Raw genomic sequence first — 19181 nt, 5'->3', positions numbered from 1 at the left:
GTCACCCCAATAAATAATATATAAACAGATCATCTCCCAACGACTGCCTATTCACAATTATTTATTTTCAATTTCATCTATGAATGAAAATAATGTGTGTAAGCAAAATAACGGTTTTCATCCATGAACCCTTTAGTATTAAGCCATTTGACTCACACCACTTCCCAGTCATGATCTTTCCGAGTTTTCATTGTAAAAAAACAAACACTTTAAGTTTGCTTCAGTAACCATGGCGACTTGAGAAACAATTTACAGTTACAGAAACAGTCACCTTCAGAAAACGAAAATAACATGAACATCAGGCGGGAACAACAATAAAGAAGGTCCAACAATGAGATCAAGCTGTGTGCACAAAAATATTAATTTCATTTTTTGAAACAGTTCAAATAAATGTACAGTTTTTTAGCAAAATATAGGACAATAATATGTTTTAAATACATTTGTTCCTCAGAGAGGTTAAAGGCACTGGACACTATCGGTACTATCGGTACTTACTCAAACTAATTGTTAGCATAAAACTAACTTGTTAACAAGCAATTTCGTATTCAATTTTGATGGCGAAGAACCATTCAATGATCAATGTATCATATGAAAGTTGATAACTTTTCCTACCCCTACCAAATAGCAATGTACCACATTGAGAGGGGCTATCTCGCCTGTCCTGCAGTTGTGCATGGCACTATATAAACTAATGATGAACCCACCACTTGGTGACCTACACCCTGGGCACCCTCGCATCTACATCCTGGAAGGGCATGTCCATGCCTGGGATGTAAATTATCATGTGGTGGGTTTATCAGTTAATATTTCCATGCACAGCCGCAGGACAGATGAGATAGCCCCTTTAATTTGTGACCTTAAATTTTGACCAAACTATGACAATGCATCTTTAAAAACAAATTTATTAGTGTATTACTTGCACATATTTTTTAACAAAGATAATTTATTCCACCTTTAATCTTAAAGTCTAAATATGTATAATTTTAACAAATTATATTTTACATATAAATAATTTATAATAAATAAATTTGGATAATATGAATAAATAATTTAAAACGAATACAACCGTGTTTGTATCCTGATTTGATTTGGTTTGTGAATGTGCATGCATGATCAATTACTGTAGGGCATTTTTAGACATCATAGTAACAAATTGAAATCCACAAGTATTTGATTTATTGTGTTGTAGCTGCAGCTGAATATCAAAATCAAACCTGCATCAACCCATAATAGTAATAACCAGTTTTTATGGAGTGCTTTTCACACCCATAGGGCATCTCAAAGCACTTCCAACATTATTCCCCCCTGGTCATCGTGCGTTAATTCAGTTCTCAAACCATCTCAGCTTGGAAAGAATTTTGTTTCGTCGTAGCCCGAAATTATGTGTATAATAATAATGTGTAATAATTCTACCCTGATGAGTTGATATGAATTGATGAAGTGTTAACAATTTATATATCATAGTGAAAGCACTTTGTGGATGAGTTCTAACAAAAAAAACGAGTTCCGGGTGTCCCAGGGAAATCGGTCCACCGGAGATTATGTCCCCCAAAATGGGAAAATAATGTGGCCTGTGAAGGAGGGTGTTTCAAAAGAGGGCGCTATGAGAAGTAAAGTACACAGTTCGCCGTGGGAGCAAAATATTTGGGGGACAGAACCTCCTGCCACACCGGATCACATAGACTTGAATTCTTTGTGATCAACGAGCCACATACTGCAGTTTCGGAACCGTTCAACTTTCGGATCGTGTCCGACAATCCAGTTGTTATGCACGACAACAAAGTCCTTTTTGTCCTTCCTCCATTCGTCATCGAAAATAATTTCCCATTCGGAAATTTATTGGAGTCAAGAACCCGGAGCTTCAATCCGGCTATCACTTTTCGCCGGATCATGATATTCATTACCACTTGATCCGGCTTCATGGTCTTGTCGTTGGCCATAAACCGGATCCACTCCTTGACAAACTGCATGGTTCGTTCGGTTGGTCGAAAGTAGACAAACCCGGCACAGTATGAGGCTGGTTCATGGTTATCTTCCTCAAGTGCCATGTCAAAGTTCCCCTGGAAAAATAGAAACGGATCCCGTAGCCAGAAAGTGTCCACATCGCTGAACAGAACCTCCCAGCCCTGTTCCAGTAGATCTAAGATATACCCCTGTCTCTTATTGACGAACTTCTTGTACTCTTTGGTATTGAAGACGAGCTTTCCAGTTGTTGACTTAGCAGTCTGAGTCATCAAGACATTCAGTCCGGCCATTGTCTTATTGGAGAGATAATTAAACGCTTGGTCATCTTCAGTAACCACCGATATATTAGGGCAGGCTCTCGTGCGCCTGATGCTCTCAAGCCAATTTTCTGTGAAGTCCAAATAAGCAGAATTGGTGGTGGTCAGAAGGATGGTGCCGGATCTCCTCTGAAGATCCGATGCGGTGCACTGGTACGGCTCCGGGGAACCACCCCCATCCCCATCCCCATCCCCGGGAGATAGCCGGGTCGAGGTTTTTGTCGGTTGAAACTGGTTATACGTAGCTTCAATTCGTAGGTTTGTGTCAACTTTGTACGCATCTGACTTCAAAGAGGGGGTATCAACACACGTGGTTTTCTTTCGTGTTGTCGAAACTAAGGGAAGTAAAACAGTATATGTATTTTAGTTTGCGGTAACACCATGTGCATCTACTCGTCAGTAAGATTATGTTCTGTTGAGAACGTGTCTTGCTTTTTATTTTTCTACCGCGTAGAAGGTTTTCGGTATTCGGGAGACTTCTCAGCTCTGAAAAGAACTATCCTGCTTTTTAACCACTACCTGGGGTGGAAGGTAGAAAATCGGCTGGGACTACTACTTTAGCTTTTAGTGGATCGTTAATAACTTCACTACCGCGGAGTGAGTTCTTAATATTGGTCTCAACGTTTCGACTAGCTTGCTCTAGTCATTGTCAGGAGACTGATGAGTGCTGATGAGTGGAAGAGATATTAAAGGGCATATTTATTTATATAGGGGGAAAAAAGACAAAACTTTAAATTTAGTAATTCAGATAATATCAACCAACATTATTCTCAAAGGTTACCTCTACTGTTTTTTTAGATGAAAACTTGGCTCAGTAAAATACTGAAACAGCTGTTTAGACATTGCTTCCTGCCTTTGCATATCACATTATGGTTGTCATCAATGACCGTACCCCCACCCATAAGGTAAACATACTTACATGCAATAAAGATGTACACAACCGCTAAGGAGTACGTCACAAACATTAACACGTTGGCTTTGAAATGCATGCTGTCAAGAAAGAAACAGATCCCCAATAATATTTACGGTAAGAATATGAATCTGCTTATACTGCCTGACTTTTCAACCCTAGAGGTTGGGTGGGGGGGGGGGGGGGGTGGGGGCACTTCTGCCCGGACCATGACATCACTGAGACTGGAATGAAGTCTTTAGCATTAATTTATAGGTCCTTTCGGTTGGTGGTCAGTTTTTGAAACAGATAATTTTTTTTCTCTCGGATTACTATTTAGCTGTTCCGACCTACCGTCGGAACAGGTATTGTTTTCGTCGAGATTTTTATTATTTTTATTATTATTATTATTCTTTGTTTCCGCCTAAAACCCCATTGCGTTTGTACAGCATTTTTGTTCAGGCTCCGTCTCCTAAAGTATAAGGATAAAATAGTTAAATCATATATCAAATTGAAGCTTAGAACATAAGCTTTACTCTAATAAAAAATTGTTAACATTCTTAATTAATTAACCACGTGGTCTTCATTTGAATTTTTAATTTGTAAACTTGATGCAGTCACTTTCATGTTATTGTGAAACATTCTCTTCGGTAATACAACACAGTATGTACCTCGATGAGTTGTTGACTTCTTGAGAGGAGTCTATACTATTTTGTTTCCTACCTGCGTTCTGGACACATTACTCTGTACACGCACAACGTACGGAGGTTTAGGATTTTCGTTAGAACGTGCGTTAAATTTGTCGTTGTTTTTATAACCGCGTTCTGGACCAATTACTCTGTGCATGGTTTTTCGTTAAAACGAACGTGCGTAATTAGATAGGGGTTTTTGACGACATCGACGTCGTCGTCAAAAACCCCCTTAAGGCATCTAATACTACATTTCAACCCTACTTAATAGTTATAGGCGTTAGCAGTTCATATTTAGTGACAATGGTCGCAAAATCATGAAACGAGAATTATTTCGCCGGATCATAATCCCCTCTGTTGATGCACACATGTAAAAACCCACCATTTTTACATCGTGCCCTTCTAGCCTAGTGGTCATCAGTCGCGACTACACATCTGAGAATTGCGAGTTCGAATCTCCGTCAGAAATCAATATTTTTTTATCCCCCAAAACTACAAATATATTTCTTTTTGTAATATTTAAGTTTGATTCTTATCTTTATATCGATAGTGTTGCCTTTTCTTTTTCTCAAATGTTAGCCCAACATAACCTGTGTGCATGCATGACACGATGATGTTTAAAAACACAGTAAGCGAAAAATGGTGATCATAAGCGCAGAGTTTGGTGGTTAAGAGTTCTGTGAAATCAACTTGTACTAGATCAAACATCAAACCACCGACCCCCAAAAAAATTAAACATCGTAATTAATTAACCACGTGACCCATATTTGCATATTTAATTGTACAAGGGGACAAAGTTGTTGGAACTTCCTGTTGATGCTGACATCATGAGAACATCAGCATAAGTATTGGAATTGCACTACCTATTGAACCACTTGGAGTGTTCAAGGAGTCCAACACGTCAGTCTAGAGTCCAACTCTGATTGAAAAAATCAATTCAGGCATCATCTTCAATTTAATTTTATGCAACAAGCAAACTTATAAATTTTCTGATTTTATTTCAAAGGGTAACATAAATGGCTGTTAGCAAACGGTTTCCAACAAAAACTACATGGTGTACGTGCACAATACTCTTACTGGCCTCAAGCATTGACCTCTAGATAATAAATCAAGCATTCTTTTCAAAATGATTAAAGTTTGTTATTGCCACATTATTCAGCGAACCATGAATCATACACAGCTACTATTCACAAGAAAATCTATGTGTGGAGGGTAACAGACAGCACACAATGGAACCGGAGTTTAACAATGACAATACCAAAAGTGCAATCGTCAGCAGTTGAAGTTTATTATACATGGGGCTGATGGTGATCAAAAGGATAAAAGTTTGTTATCGCCACATTATTCAGCGAACCATGAATCATACACAGCTACTATTCACAAGAAAATCTATGCGTTGAGGGTAAACATACAGCACACAATGGAACCGGAGTTTAACAATGACAATACCAAAAGTGCAATCATCCTCGCTCCCCAACCAAGGTGACTACAAAACGTCTCTAATGGATAACAATGGTATATTTCGACATGGTTTTTTTCCCAGCAAGAGTTGTGGGGCCCAATTTCTCTAGTATTTATTTTGGGTATTTTGTTTATCTGTTTCATTTAAATATATGGTTAAGTTTTATTTTACGCTAACTGTTTTTGTGTTTGTTCTTCCTGTAATTTTGAATTGTTTTGCCGCTACATAAGATTACACCCACTAAATAGAATTGCTTACATTGCTTTCTTCGTTACAAAAAAAGGGGGGAGGGGGTCCGTACTCGTTAAGGTTTGCTTTTTATGGGCCCCTCCATCCCCTACATGTGTTTTGCATTGATTTTTAGTTTTTGTTTTCTATTATTGTACGATTGCATTTGCTTGTAATAAATTATTTATTACCTTCTGTGTAGACTAAGCAAGTCTCGCGTGTATTTGAACTTGCGGGACCATTATGTTCCAAACCTTATGGAGTTTTACGTGGGACATTTTGTTTCGTCCATTATTTTAGTTTAACGTAGTTTATGACCATGAATATTATAAATATTGTTGGAAATGTAATACTAGTTAACAAAACGTATACAAGTAAAATCCTTTCAACAAAAGAAATCCTACTTTCGGGATGTCAACTTAATTCCCGAGATAAGTTATCACAGGAAGACGACATCCTAATTTTAGGATGTCGACTTCCCGAGATAAATTATCACAGCAAGACGACATCCTACTTTTGGGATATCGACATTCCGAGATAAATTATCACAGGAAGACGACATTCTTCTTTTAGAATGTCGACTTCCCGAGATAAATTATCACAGGAAGATGACAACTGACGTTTAGGATGTCGACATACCGAGATAAATTATCACAGCAAGACGACATCCTACTTTTAGGATGTCGACATCCCGAGATAAATTATCACAGGAAGACGACATCCTACTTTTAGGATGTCGACATTCCGAGATAAATTATCACAGGAAGACGACATTCTTCTTTAAGAATGTCGACTGTTTGTAGTTTGGAAAAATTTGGAAAAACCGTGACCTCAATTTGACCTCTACTTCCGGGTCAACCGGAAGTGGGACCATATCTCAAGAACTACTCAACCGATTTTCAATTTGTTTTCACTTACAGACTCCTTGACATTAATATTGACTGTGAAAACTCGTGACCCCATGTTGGCCTCTACGTCCGGGTGAACCGGAAGTGGGACCATACGCAAAGTACTATACAACCGATTTTCAATCCTGTTTGTTCAGTTTTATCCTCCTAAGGCATTAAAAATAAACTTTGAAAATCCATGACCCCAAGTTGACCTCTACTTCCGGGTCAACCAGAAGTGGCACCATATATCAAGAACTACACAACCGATTTTCTAACTTTTTTTTCAGATACAGACTCCTTGGGCGTTAGAGATTAGCCTTAGGTTACCGCGACCCCATGAAGTGGCACCGTAACTCAAGACACTGTACAGTATTTTCCAAACTTTTTTTCAGTTATAGACTCCTTAGTAATGTTAACACATAATCAAAGCAAAAGAACACGGAACAGCTTTGTGTTTGTTCACAAACACCTAATGTCTAGTTATTTATTTATTATACTCGGATTGTTTTATCTCGGAAAACAGTTATTATTGCTGATGAAGACAAGGATGCCACGCCACATAAGTCAACTTTTAATCACTGTAGTTCTTGAGCACGATGAAACCTGTTACCAAGATTACTTGCTATGAGCAAGAAACCTTAACTGTTTCTACCTCCATGGTTTAACTGAGTGTTTCTTACAGGCTAAAATGACAACAAAACACATCACAACAGAGGCACTGAAATTAAAAAACATTCCAAATCATTACGCATAACCACAGTCTTACAGCAATCGCACAACATCGGTAAACAGTATTGACCAATGGCCCGAGAAAGAAGTAATTTACCACGAATTTGATTTCGAGACCTCAGATTTAGAACTTGAGGTTTCGAAATCAACCATCTAAACGCACACAACTTCGTGTGACAAGGGTGTTTTTTTCCGCTCGCAAGTTCGATGACCGATTGAGCTCAAATTTTCACAGGTTTGTTATAAGGCTAGTCTTTGACAGTTACCGATAGTGTCCACTGCCTTTAAAACCCTTGTGGCTACAGCGCCCTCAATGATGCAGCTGAAATAAAATCACTTTCTTGGAGATTGCCTGGAAATGGTTGCCAGTTAATTGGGAAAAGTTCCGTATCCTGCCACCACTTTCCCACTAATTTTTACAAAAAGGATCTCCTTTTAAAATAAAACTATACTCATTTCTCTATTACTCTCTCTCTCTATTCAGGTATTTCTGCTTCACTGATTTTCTGTTCATGTTTGTTGTGTTCTCATTTATAGCCTTCGAGAAAGCCTGTGCTAAAAGCATGGAGGTAGCCTCCATGGCTAAAGCATGGGTATAAATAAGTCAAAACGTCGACAGGCCATTATGTATTTTTATACCATCCTTTGGTTGGGAAGCAGTTTGCAACAGCTACTTATATTTTCTCACTAATTTATTTCATATCAAAATGACAAAGTGGTGGCAGGATACGGAAATTTCCTCGTTGATCACCCCAAATGTTAAGTTCAAGTTTGATCTATTACATAACATTGATAGAAGCTCGACTTACCTTTGCGTTTGTATACTTACTATCATCAAATTCTGCAGTTTCTCCCTTTCCCTTTGGATCGGTAAGCATTCAAAATGGTTGTCTTCGTGTACGGTTGCTGCGTGAATGCACAGCCCAATACACTGTATCTGTGATATAATTAAATGACCCTAGCAACAAACGAAGCCAACTACAAGACACAGCAAGTGTTCAATGGACACCATAAGATGATTTTTTTTAAACATGTAATACTCGTCAAGGAATGAAGTAGATTGTCTTACAAGTGACAGTTCGACTATTGGTCCCTGCTGCTCTGTATGTTGTTAATGCAATACAACTCAGTAGCATGAAGGCCTTGTACAGCTAGCTGAATAGAATGAATGTGTACCGTCGCCATGAAAGCCATTACGTAATCACTATAATAATAGTGATGCAAATAGCGCCCCCCATTCTACAGTTGGCTAAACCATGGAGGAAGAAGGGCGAAACCAACTGGTATGTGTCAATGTTTGTATATAGACCTTTCTTTTGTTTACAAATATTTGGGCGAAACCAGCGCATGCGCAGTTTCTGGTTGGCAAGTTACTTTATAAAATGTCGCTTGACAGTACATGGAGACTTTGGGCTTACAACTAATACTACAGTACAAACAAGTCGCTATAGAATCGTACAGTAATTTCGTGCAGAATTTCAGATTCAGTAGTCAGCGATGACAGTTGTGAGTGCTTGGGTTGTGATTAAAACAACTGGATATGTGGTTCTGCGCAACTGTGTGTATGCATGGCAGGGTAAGCCTCTCTGTCACGTTGACCTTGTTGACGTTCTTTATTAAACTTTTAACTTAGGCAAGCGGGCATTTTAAATTTGTAATTTTATTTAAACTGTTTTTAATTTCAAACTAGGCATAGGGCCTATCTCTGATATTTTGGGGAACAGCGTGAAAAATACGTAGGGACCTACACATATTTATACCGGACCACTGTTACTGTTAGTGTTACTTTAGCCTAGTTGAGTAGTTACTTAGTACGTTGTTATTTTTTTTTTATATTGAGCCATTGCGGTTTTTATTATGAAATATAATTGCAGTTGAATTGCAAATTGATAGCGGTCCAAATGTAGATCAGGGGAATGGTAATTTGTTCAGTTCACAATCACATATTTTGGTAATTCAATTCAGTAACATTTATTTCAATGCTGTCATTCATAAAAATAAAAAAATAAATAAAAAAGTGTCCTTAAGCAAACTCGCCCCACCGGCCAAATTATACATACTGTGGACAATCACTCCATATCCGGATGTACTCCTAGAACTATTGCGGTTTCGTCTGCTATCGTCTCCCATATTGCGGTTTCGTCTGCTATCGTCTCCCGTTACTGGAGACGATAGCAGATGAAACCGAAATAGTTCTAGGAGTAATCCGGATGATGGTAATCTAGCTTACTTGCCCACGAAAATGTCATCCTCGGGCAAGGTCACCCCAATAAATAATATATAAACAGATCATCTCCCAACGACTGCCTATTCACAATTATTTATTTTCAATTTCATCTATGAATGAAAATAATGTGTGTAAGCAAAATAACGGTTTTCATCCATGAACCCTTTAGTATTAAGCCATTTGACTCACACCACTTCCCAGTCATGATCTTTCCGAGTTTTCATTGTAAAAAAACAAACACTTTAAGTTTGCTTCAGTAACCATGGCGACTTGAGAAACAATTTACAGTTACAGAAACAGTCACCTTCAGAAAACGAAAATAACATGAACATCAGGCGGGAACAACAATAAAGAAGGTCCAACAATGAGATCAAGCTGTGTGCACAAAAATATTAATTTCATTTTTTGAAACAGTTCAAATAAATGTACAGTTTTTTAGCAAAATATAGGACAATAATATGTTTTAAATACATTTGTTCCTCAGAGAGGTTAAAGGCACTGGACACTATCGGTACTATCGGTACTTACTCAAACTAATTGTTAGCATAAAACTAACTTGTTAACAAGCAATTTCGTATTCAATTTTGATGGCGAAGAACCATTCAATGATCAATGTATTATATGAAAGTTGATAACTTTTCCTACCCCTACCAAATAGCAATGTACCACATTGAGAGGGGCTATCTCGCCTGTCCTGCAGTTGTGCATGGCACTATATAAACTAATGATGAACCCACCACTTGGTGACCTACACCCTGGGCACCCTCGCATCTACATCCTGGAAGGGCATGTCCATGCCTGGGATGTAAATTATCATGTGGTGGGTTCATCAGTTAATATTTCCATGCACAGCCGCAGGACAGATGAGATAGCCCCTTTAATTTGTGACCTTAAATTTTGACCAAACTATGACAATGCATCTTTAAAAACAAATTTATTAGTGTATTACTTGCACATATTTTTTAACAAAGATAATTTATTCCACCTTTAATCTTAAAGTCTAAATATGTATAATTTTAACAAATTATATTTTACATATAAATAATTTATAATAAATAAATTTGGATAATATGAATAAATAATTTAAAACGAATACAACCGTGTTTGTATCCTGATTTGATTTGGTTTGTGAATGTGCATGCATGATCAATTACTGTAGGGCATTTTTAGACATCATAGTAACAAATTGAAATCCACAAGTATTTGATTTATTGTGTTGTAGCTGCAGCTGAATATCAAAATCAAACCTGCATCAACCCATAATAGTAATAACCAGTTTTTATGGAGTGCTTTTCACACCCATAGGGCATCTCAAAGCACTTCCAACATTATTCCCCCCTGGTCATCGTGCGTTAATTCAGTTCTCAAACCATCTCAGCTTGGAAAGAATTTTGTTTCGTCGTAGCCCGAAATTATGTGTATAATAATAATGTGTAATAATTCTACCCTGATGAGTTGATATGAATTGATGAAGTGTTAACAATTTATATATCATAGTGAAAGCACTTTGTGGATGAGTTCTAACAAAAAAAACGAGTTCCGGGTGTCCCAGGGAAATCGGTCCACCGGAGATTATGTCCCCCAAAATGGGAAAATAATGTGGCCTGTGAAGGAGGGTGTTTCAAAAGAGGGCGCTATGAGAAGTAAAGTACACAGTTCGCCGTGGGAGCAAAATATTTGGGGAACAGAACCTCCTGCCACACCGGATCACATAGACTTGAATTCTTTGTGATCAACGAGCCACATACTGCAGTTTCGGAACCGTTCAACTTTCGGATCGTGTCCGACAATCCAGTTGTTATGCACGACAACAAAGTCCTTTTTGTCCTTCCTCCATTCGTCATCGAAAAATAATTTCCCATTCGGAAATTTATTGGAGTCAAGAACCCGGAGCTTCAATCCGGCTATCACTTTTCGCCGGATCATGATATTCATAACCACTTGATCCGGCTTCATGGTCTTGTCGTTGGCCATAAACCGGATCCACTCCTTGACAAACTGCATGGTTCGTTCGGTTGGTCGAAAGTAGACAAACCCGGCACAGTATGAGGCTGGTTCATGGTTATCTTCCTCAAGTGCCATGTCAAAGTTCCCCTGGAAAAATAGAAACGGATCCCGTAGCCAGAAAGTGTCCACATCGCTGAACAGAACCTCCCAGCCCTGTTCCAGTAGATCTAAGATATACCCCTGTCTCTTATTGACGAACTTCTTGTACTCTTTGGTATTGAAGACGAGCTTTCCAGTTGTTGACTTAGCAGTCTGAGTCATCAAGACATTCAGTCCGGCCATTGTCTTATTGGAGAGATAATTAAACGCTTGGTCATCTTCAGTAACCACCGATATATTAGGGCAGGCTCTCGTGCGCCTGATGCTCTCAAGCCAATTTTCTGTGAAGTCCAAATAAGCAGAATTGGTGGTGGTCAGAAGGATGGTGCCGGATCTCCTCTGAAGATCCGATGCGGTGCACTGGTACGGCTCCGGGGAACCACCCCCATCCCCATCCCCATCCCCGGGAGATAGCCGGGTCGAGGTTTTTGTCGGTTGAAACTGGTTATACGTAGCTTCAATTCGTAGGTTTGTGTCAACTTTGTACGCATCTGACTTCAAAGAGGGGGTATCAACACACGTGGTTTTCTTTCGTGTTGTCGAAACTAAGGGAAGTAAAACAGTATATGTATTTTAGTTTGCGGTATCACCATGTGCATCTACTCGTCAGTAAGATTATGTTCTGTTGAGAACTTGTCTTGCTTTTTATTTTTCTACCGCGTAGAAGGTTTTCGGTATTCGGGAGACTTCTCAGCTCTGAAAAGAACTATCCTGCTTTTTAACCACTACCTGGGGTGGAAGGTAGAAAATCGGCTGGGACTACTACTTTAGCTTTTAGTGGATCGTTAATAACTTCACTACCGCGGAGTGAGTTCTTAATATTGGTCTCAACGTTTCGACTAGCTTGCTCTAGTCATTGTCAGGAGACTGATGAGTGCTGATGAGTGGAAGAGATATAAAGGGCCTATTTATTTATATAGGGGGAAAAAAGACAAAACTTTAAATTTAGTAATTCAGATAATATCAAACCAACATTATTCTCAAAGGTTACCTCTACTGTTTTTTTAGATGAAAACTTGGCTCAGTAAAATACTGAAACAACTGTTTAGACATTGCTTCCTGCCTTTGCATATCATACTATGGTTGTCATCAATGACCGTACCCCCACCCATAAGGTAAACATACTTACATGCAATAAAGATGTACACAACCGCTAAGGAGTACGTCACAAACATTAACACGTTGGCTTTGAAATGCATGCTGTGAAGAAAGAAACAGATCCCCAATAATATTTACGGTAAGAATATGAATCTGCTTATACTGCCTGACTTTTCAACCCTAGAGGTTGGGTGGGGGGGGGGGGGGGGGGGTGGGCGCACTTCTGCCCGGACCATGACATCACTGAGACTGGAATGAAGTCTGTAGCATTAATTTATAGGTCCTTTCGGTTGGTGGTCAGTTTTTGCAACAGATAATTTTTTTTCTCTCGGATTACTATTTCGCTGTTCCGACCTACCGTCGGAACAGGTATTGTTTTCGTCGAGATTTTTATTATTTTTATTATTATTATTATTCTTTGTTTCCGCCTAAAACCCCATTGCGTTTGTACAGCATTTTTGTTCAGGCTCCGTCTCCTAAAGTATAAGGATAAAAGAGTTAAATCATATATCAAATTGAAGCTTAGAACATAAGCTTTACTCTAATAAAAAAGTGTTAACGTTCTTAATTAATTAACCACGTGGTCTTCATTTGAATTTTTAATTTGTAAACTTGATGCAGTCACTTTCATGTTATTGTGAAACATTCTCTTCGGTAATACAACACAGTATGTACCTCGATGAGTTGTTGACTTCTTGAGAGGAGTCTATACTATTTTGTTTCCTACCTGCGTTCTGGACACATTACTCTGTACACGCACAACGTACGGAGGTTTAGGATTTTCGTTAGAACGTGCGTTAAATTTGTCGTTGTTTTTATAACCGCGTTCTGGACCAATTACTCTGTGCATGGGTTTTCGTTAAAACGAACGTGCGTAATTAGATAGGGGTTTTTGACGACATCGACGTCGTCGTCAAAAACCCCCTTAAGGCATCTAATACTACATTTCAACCCTACTTAATAGTTATAGGCGTTAGCAGTTCATATTTAGTGACAATGGTCGCAAAATCATGAAACGAGAATTATTTCGCCGGATCATAATCCCCTCTGTTGATGCACACATGTAAAAACCCACCATTTTTACATCGTGCCCTTCTAGCCTAGTGGTCATCAGTCGCGACTACACATTTGAGAATTGCGAGTTCGAATCTCCGTCAGAAATCAATATTGTTTTATCCCCCAAAACTAAAAATATATTTCTTTTTGTAATATTTAAGTTTGATTCTTATCTTTATATCGATAGTGTTGCCTTTTCTTTTTCTCAAATGTTAGCCCAACATAACCTGTGTGCATGCATGACACGATGATGTTTAAAAACACAGTAAGCGAAAAATGGTGATCATAAGCGCAGAGTTTGGTGGTTAAGAGTTCTGTGAAATCAACTTGTACTAGATCAAACATCAAACCACCGACCCCCAAAAAAATTAAACATCGTAATTAATTAACCACGTGACCCATATTTGCATATTTAATTGTACAAGGGGACAAAGTTGTTGGAACTTCCTGTTGATGCTGACATCATGAGAACATCAGCATAAGTATTGGAATTTCACTACCTATTGAACCACTTGGAGTGTTCAAGGAGTCCAACACGTCAGTCTAGAGTCCAACTCTGATTGAAAAAATCAATTCAGGCATCATCTTCAATTTAATTTTATGCAACAAGCAAACTTATAAATTTTCTGATTTTATTTCAAAGGGTAACATAAATGGCTGTTAGCAAACGGTTTCCAACAAAAACTACATGGTGTACGTGCACAATACTCTTACTGGCCTCAAGCATTGACCTCTAGATAATAAATCAAGCATTCAGTTCAAAATGATGAAAGTTTGTTATTGCCACATTATTCAGCGAACCATGAATCATACACAGCTACTATTCACAAGAAAATCTATTTGCATGGAGGGTAACAGACAGCACACAATGGAACCGGAGTTTAACAATGACAATACCAAAAGTGCAATCGTCAGCAGTTGAAGTTTATTATACATGGGGCTGATGGTGATCAAAAGGATAAAAGTTTGTTATCGCCACATTATTCAGCGAACCATGAATCATACACAGCTACTATTCACAAGAAAATCTATGCGTTGAGGGTAAACATACAGCACACAATGGAACCGGAGTTTAACAATGACAATACCAAAAGTGCAATCGTCCTCGCTCCCCAACCAAGGTGACTACAAAACGTCTCTCATGGATAACAATGGTATATTTCGACATGGTTTTTTTCCCAGCAAGAGTTGTGGGGCCCAATTTCTCTAGTATTTATTTTGGGTATTTTGTTTATCTGTTTCATTTAAATAAATTGTTAAGTTTTAATTTACGCTAACTGTTTTTGTGTTTGTTCTTCCTGTAATTTTGAATTGTTTTGCCGCTACATAAGATTACACCCACTAAATAGAATTGCTTACATTGCTTTCTTCGTTACAAAAAAAGGGGGAGGGGTCCGTACTCGTTAAGGTTTGCTTTGTATGGGCCCCTCCATCCCCTACATGTGTTTTGCATTGATTTTTAGTTTTTGTTTTCTATTATTGTACGATTGCATTTGCTTGTAATAAATTATTTATTACCTTCTGTGTAGACTAAGCAAGTCTCGCGTGTATTTGAACTTGCGGGACCATTATGTTCCAAACCTTATGGAGTTTTACGTGGGACATTTTGTTTCGTCCATTATTTTAGTTTAACGTAGTTTATGACCATGAATATTATAAATATTGTTGGAAATGTAATACTAGTTAACAAAACGTATACAAGTAAAATCCTTTCAACAAAAGAAATCCTACTTTCGGGATGTCAACTTAATTCCCGAGATAAGTTATCACAGGAAGACGACATCCTAATTTTAGGATGTCGACTTCCCGAGATAAATTATCACAGCAAGACGACATCCTACTTTTGGGATATCGACATTCCGAGATAAATTATCACAGGAAGACGACATTCTTCTTTTAGAATGTCGACTTCCCGAGATAAATTATCACAGGAAGATGACAACTGACGTTTAGGATGTCAACATACCGAGATAAATTATCACAGCAAGACGACATCCTACTTTTAGGATGTCGACATCCCGAGATAAATTATCACAGGAAGACGACATCCTACTTTTAGGATGTCGACATTCCGAGATAAATTATCACAGGAAGCGACATTCTTCTTTAAGAATGTCGACTGTTTGTAGTTTGGAAAAATTTGGAAAAACCGTGACCTCAATTTGACCTCTACTTCCGGGTCAACCGGAAGTGGGACCATATCTCAAGAACTACTCAACCGATTTTCAATTTGTTTTCACTTACAGACTCCTTGACATTAATATTGACTGTGAAAACTCGTGACCCCATGTTGGCCTCTACGTCCGGGTGAACCGGAAGTGGGACCATACGCAAAGTACTATACAACCGATTTTCAATCCTGTTTGTTCAGTTTTATCCTCCTAAGGCATTAAAAATAAACTTTGAAAATCCATGACCCCAAGTTGACCTCTACTTCCGGGTCAACCAGAAGTGGCACCATATATCAAGAACTACACAACCGATTTTCTAACTTTTTTTCAGATACAGACTCCTTGGGCGTTAGAGATTAGCCTTAGGTTACCGCGACCCCATGGTGGCACCGTAACTCAAGACACTGTACAGTATTTTTCAAACTTTTTTTCAGTTATAGACTCCTTGGTAATGTTAACACATAATCAAAGCAAAAGAACACGGAACAGCTTTGTGTTTGTTCACAAACACCTAATGTCTAGTTATTTATTTATTATACTCGGATTGTTTTATCTCGGAAAACAGTTATTATTGGTGATGAAGACAAGGATGCCACGCCACATAAGTCAACTTTTAATCACTGTAGTTCTTGAGCACGATGAAACCTGTTACCAAGATTACTTGCTATGAGCAAGAAACCTTAACTGTTTCTACCTCCATGGTTTAAATGAGTGTTTCTTACAGGCTAAAATGACAACAAAACACATCACAACAGAGGCACTGAAATTAAAAAACTTTCCAAATCATTACGCATAACCACAGTCTTACAGCAATCGCACAACATCGGTAAACAGTATTGACCAATGGCCCGAGAAAGAAGTAATTTACCACGAATTTGATTTCGAGACCTCAGATTTAGAACTTGAGGTTTCGAAATCAACCATCTAAACGCACACAACTTCGTGTGACAAGGGTGTTTTTTCCGCTCGCAAGTTCGATGACCGGTTGAGCTCAAATTTTCACAGGTTTGTTATAAGGCTAGTCTTTGACAGTTACCGATAGTGTCCACTGCCTTTAAAACCCTTGTGACTACAGCGCCCTCAATGATGCAGCTGAAATAAAATCACTTTCTTGGAGATTGCCTGGAAATGGTTGCCAGTTAATTGGGAAAAGTTCCGTATCCTGCCACCACTTTCCCACTAATTTTTACAAAAAGGATCTCCTTTTAAAATAAAACTATACTCATTTCTCTATTACTCTCTCTCTCTATTCAGGTATTTCTGTTTCACTGATTTTCTGTTCATGTTTGTTGTGTTCTCATTTAGCCTTCGAGAAAGCCTGTGCTAAAAGCATGGAGGTAGCCTCCATGGCTAAAGCATGGGTATAAATAAGTCAAAACGTCGACAGGCCATTATGTATTTTTATACCATCCTTTGGTTGGGACGCAGTTTGCAACAGCTACTTCTATTTTCTCACTAATTTATTTCATATCAAAATGACAAAGTGGTGGCAGGATACGGAAATTTCCTCGTTGATCAACCCAAATGTTAAGTTCAAGTTTGATCTATTACATAACATTGATAGAAGCTCGACTTACCTTTGCGTTTGTATACTTACTTTCATCAAATTCTGCAGTTTCTCCCTTTCCCTTTGGATCGGTAAGCATTCAAATGGTTGTCTTCGTGTACGGTTGCTGCGTGAATGCACAGCCCAATACACTGTATCTTTGATATAATTAAATGACTCTAGCAACAAACGAAGCCAACTACAAGACACAGCAAGTGTTAAATGGACACCATACGATGATCTTTTTTTAAACATGTAATACTCGTCAAGGAATGAAGTAGATTGTCTCACAAGTGACAACGACTATTGGTCCCTGCTGCTCTGTATGTTGTTAATGCAATACAACTCAGTAGCATGAAGCAAAGATTATAGAGCGCCGCAAGGCGCAAGATGCGGAACTCGGGCTGAAATGTGAAATCCCACTGGATGCCATTTCGGCCGGTCCTACTACTTGCCGTCAACTCGCCGACTTGCCGTCAACTCGCCGTCAAATCATTTTCGTGCCGTCAACTCATTAAATTTACTTGAAAAATTTATAAATGGGGCACGGAAGTGTTAAGTCTGGGCTGAACTACATATTTCTCATGGTTTTCGGTACAAATTTATTCACAAAAACGACTTTGTGTTGATAAAAAAAGTACCAATCATTGACATCTTGGGCCAAGATTAATCCATATAAAAAGCACGATGGCGGCCGACGGTTTTGCTGCTTCGAGATAATTTTTTCACAAGAAAAAAAACTCAATTTTTATTCCGAAATACGACCTAAAACTTACGCAAGTTCTCTTTTAGCTGATAAGTCACCGTTCTATGCTTCTTTTGTGGATTTTAAATGTATATTGGAGGAGTTGACGGCGAGTTGACGGCACAAGTGAGTTGACGGCGAGTTGACGGCAAGTAGTAGGACCCATTTCGGCAAGTAACAACAATAGATCAGTGCAGTTCAGTGCAGACAATGACCTTTCCTATCAATGGGAAACAAAACATTCACTTGCTGAAATGGCGCCCATGCGTATTTCACGTTCCAACAATAGATAAAGCTTCAGTTCCGCATCCTGTGCCTTGCGGTGCTCTTTAATCTTTGGCATGAAGGCCTTGTACAGCTAGCTGAATAGAATGAATGTGTACCTTCGCCTTGAAAGACATTACGTAATCGCTATTAAGTGATGCAAATAGCGCCCCCCATTCTAAAGTTGGCGAAGCCATGGAGGAAGAAGGGCGAAACCAACTGGTATGTGTCAATGTTTGTATATTGACCACCGTCAATCCGCCATTAAGCCACATCCACGTCTGGTCCACTTTTCTGGATCTTGGGGTTCCTTGCTCAATGCATGGAGGTAGTCTGGGTGCAAGGCGTTCTTCGATAGTTGAGTGATAGTGAATACTAACGTATTGCACCAAGACTAGCATGGAGGTATAATTGGTAGGCATACCTAGCCCATATTATGGTTATTGCATGGAGGAAAAAGTTTATTCTTTTTTCTTCCTCCGTGTGTTATCATTAAAGAAAGGACGCTAGATGAAGCCAGAAAACGTAGATTGGGTATCACTTATTATTATATGAAGCGTTTTCCCACATTTTTCTCTTTTTAAATGAAAACGATTGAAATGAACATTGTTAGTTTGTTGTTTATTTTATACTATTTTAATTTTTTTTTTTTTTTTTTTTAAAGATTTGTTTTGTATTACTTGTACGTTAAGTCAATCAAAAACATGCTAGCAAAGTTGAGTCTAAGGGCGTCAAAGGACGGGAGGCGATAACAAGAAAAAAGAAAAAAGAAAAGAAAGATCGATTGGTCTGAAAACAG

The 19181-nt window shown here is 38.5% G+C and overlaps 1 protein-coding gene and 1 pseudogene across 2 annotated transcripts; both read right to left on the bottom strand.

The window, feature by feature from the left end:
- Positions 1 to 343: 343 nt before the first annotated feature.
- On the bottom strand, positions 344 to 8259 carry LOC117287863 (annotated as a pseudogene).
- A 1513-nt stretch (positions 8260 to 9772) lies between these two features.
- On the bottom strand, positions 9773 to 17789 carry LOC117287862 (UDP-D-xylose:L-fucose alpha-1,3-D-xylosyltransferase 1-like). Of its 2 annotated transcripts, none has more exons than XM_033768422.1 (3): positions 17405 to 17789; positions 12632 to 12702; positions 9773 to 12047 (listed from the first exon to the last, which is right to left on the bottom strand). In XM_033768422.1, the coding sequence occupies exons 1-3, from the start codon at positions 17626 to 17628 to the stop codon at positions 11104 to 11106; spliced, it is 1239 nt and encodes a 412-aa protein (XP_033624313.1). In that variant the 5' UTR covers positions 17629 to 17789; the 3' UTR covers positions 9773 to 11103. The 2 variants fall into 2 exon arrangements, with proteins under 2 accessions (XP_033624313.1, XP_033624314.1); XM_033768423.1 differs by having other exon boundaries at positions 17425 to 17789.
- Between the last annotated feature and the right edge of the window lie 1392 nt (positions 17790 to 19181).

This window comes from Asterias rubens, chromosome 3, assembly GCF_902459465.1.
Source record: "Asterias rubens chromosome 3, eAstRub1.3, whole genome shotgun sequence".
NCBI lineage: Eukaryota > Metazoa > Echinodermata > Asteroidea > Forcipulatida > Asteriidae > Asterias > Asterias rubens.
This window is presented reverse-complemented; position numbering and strand designations above follow the sequence as displayed.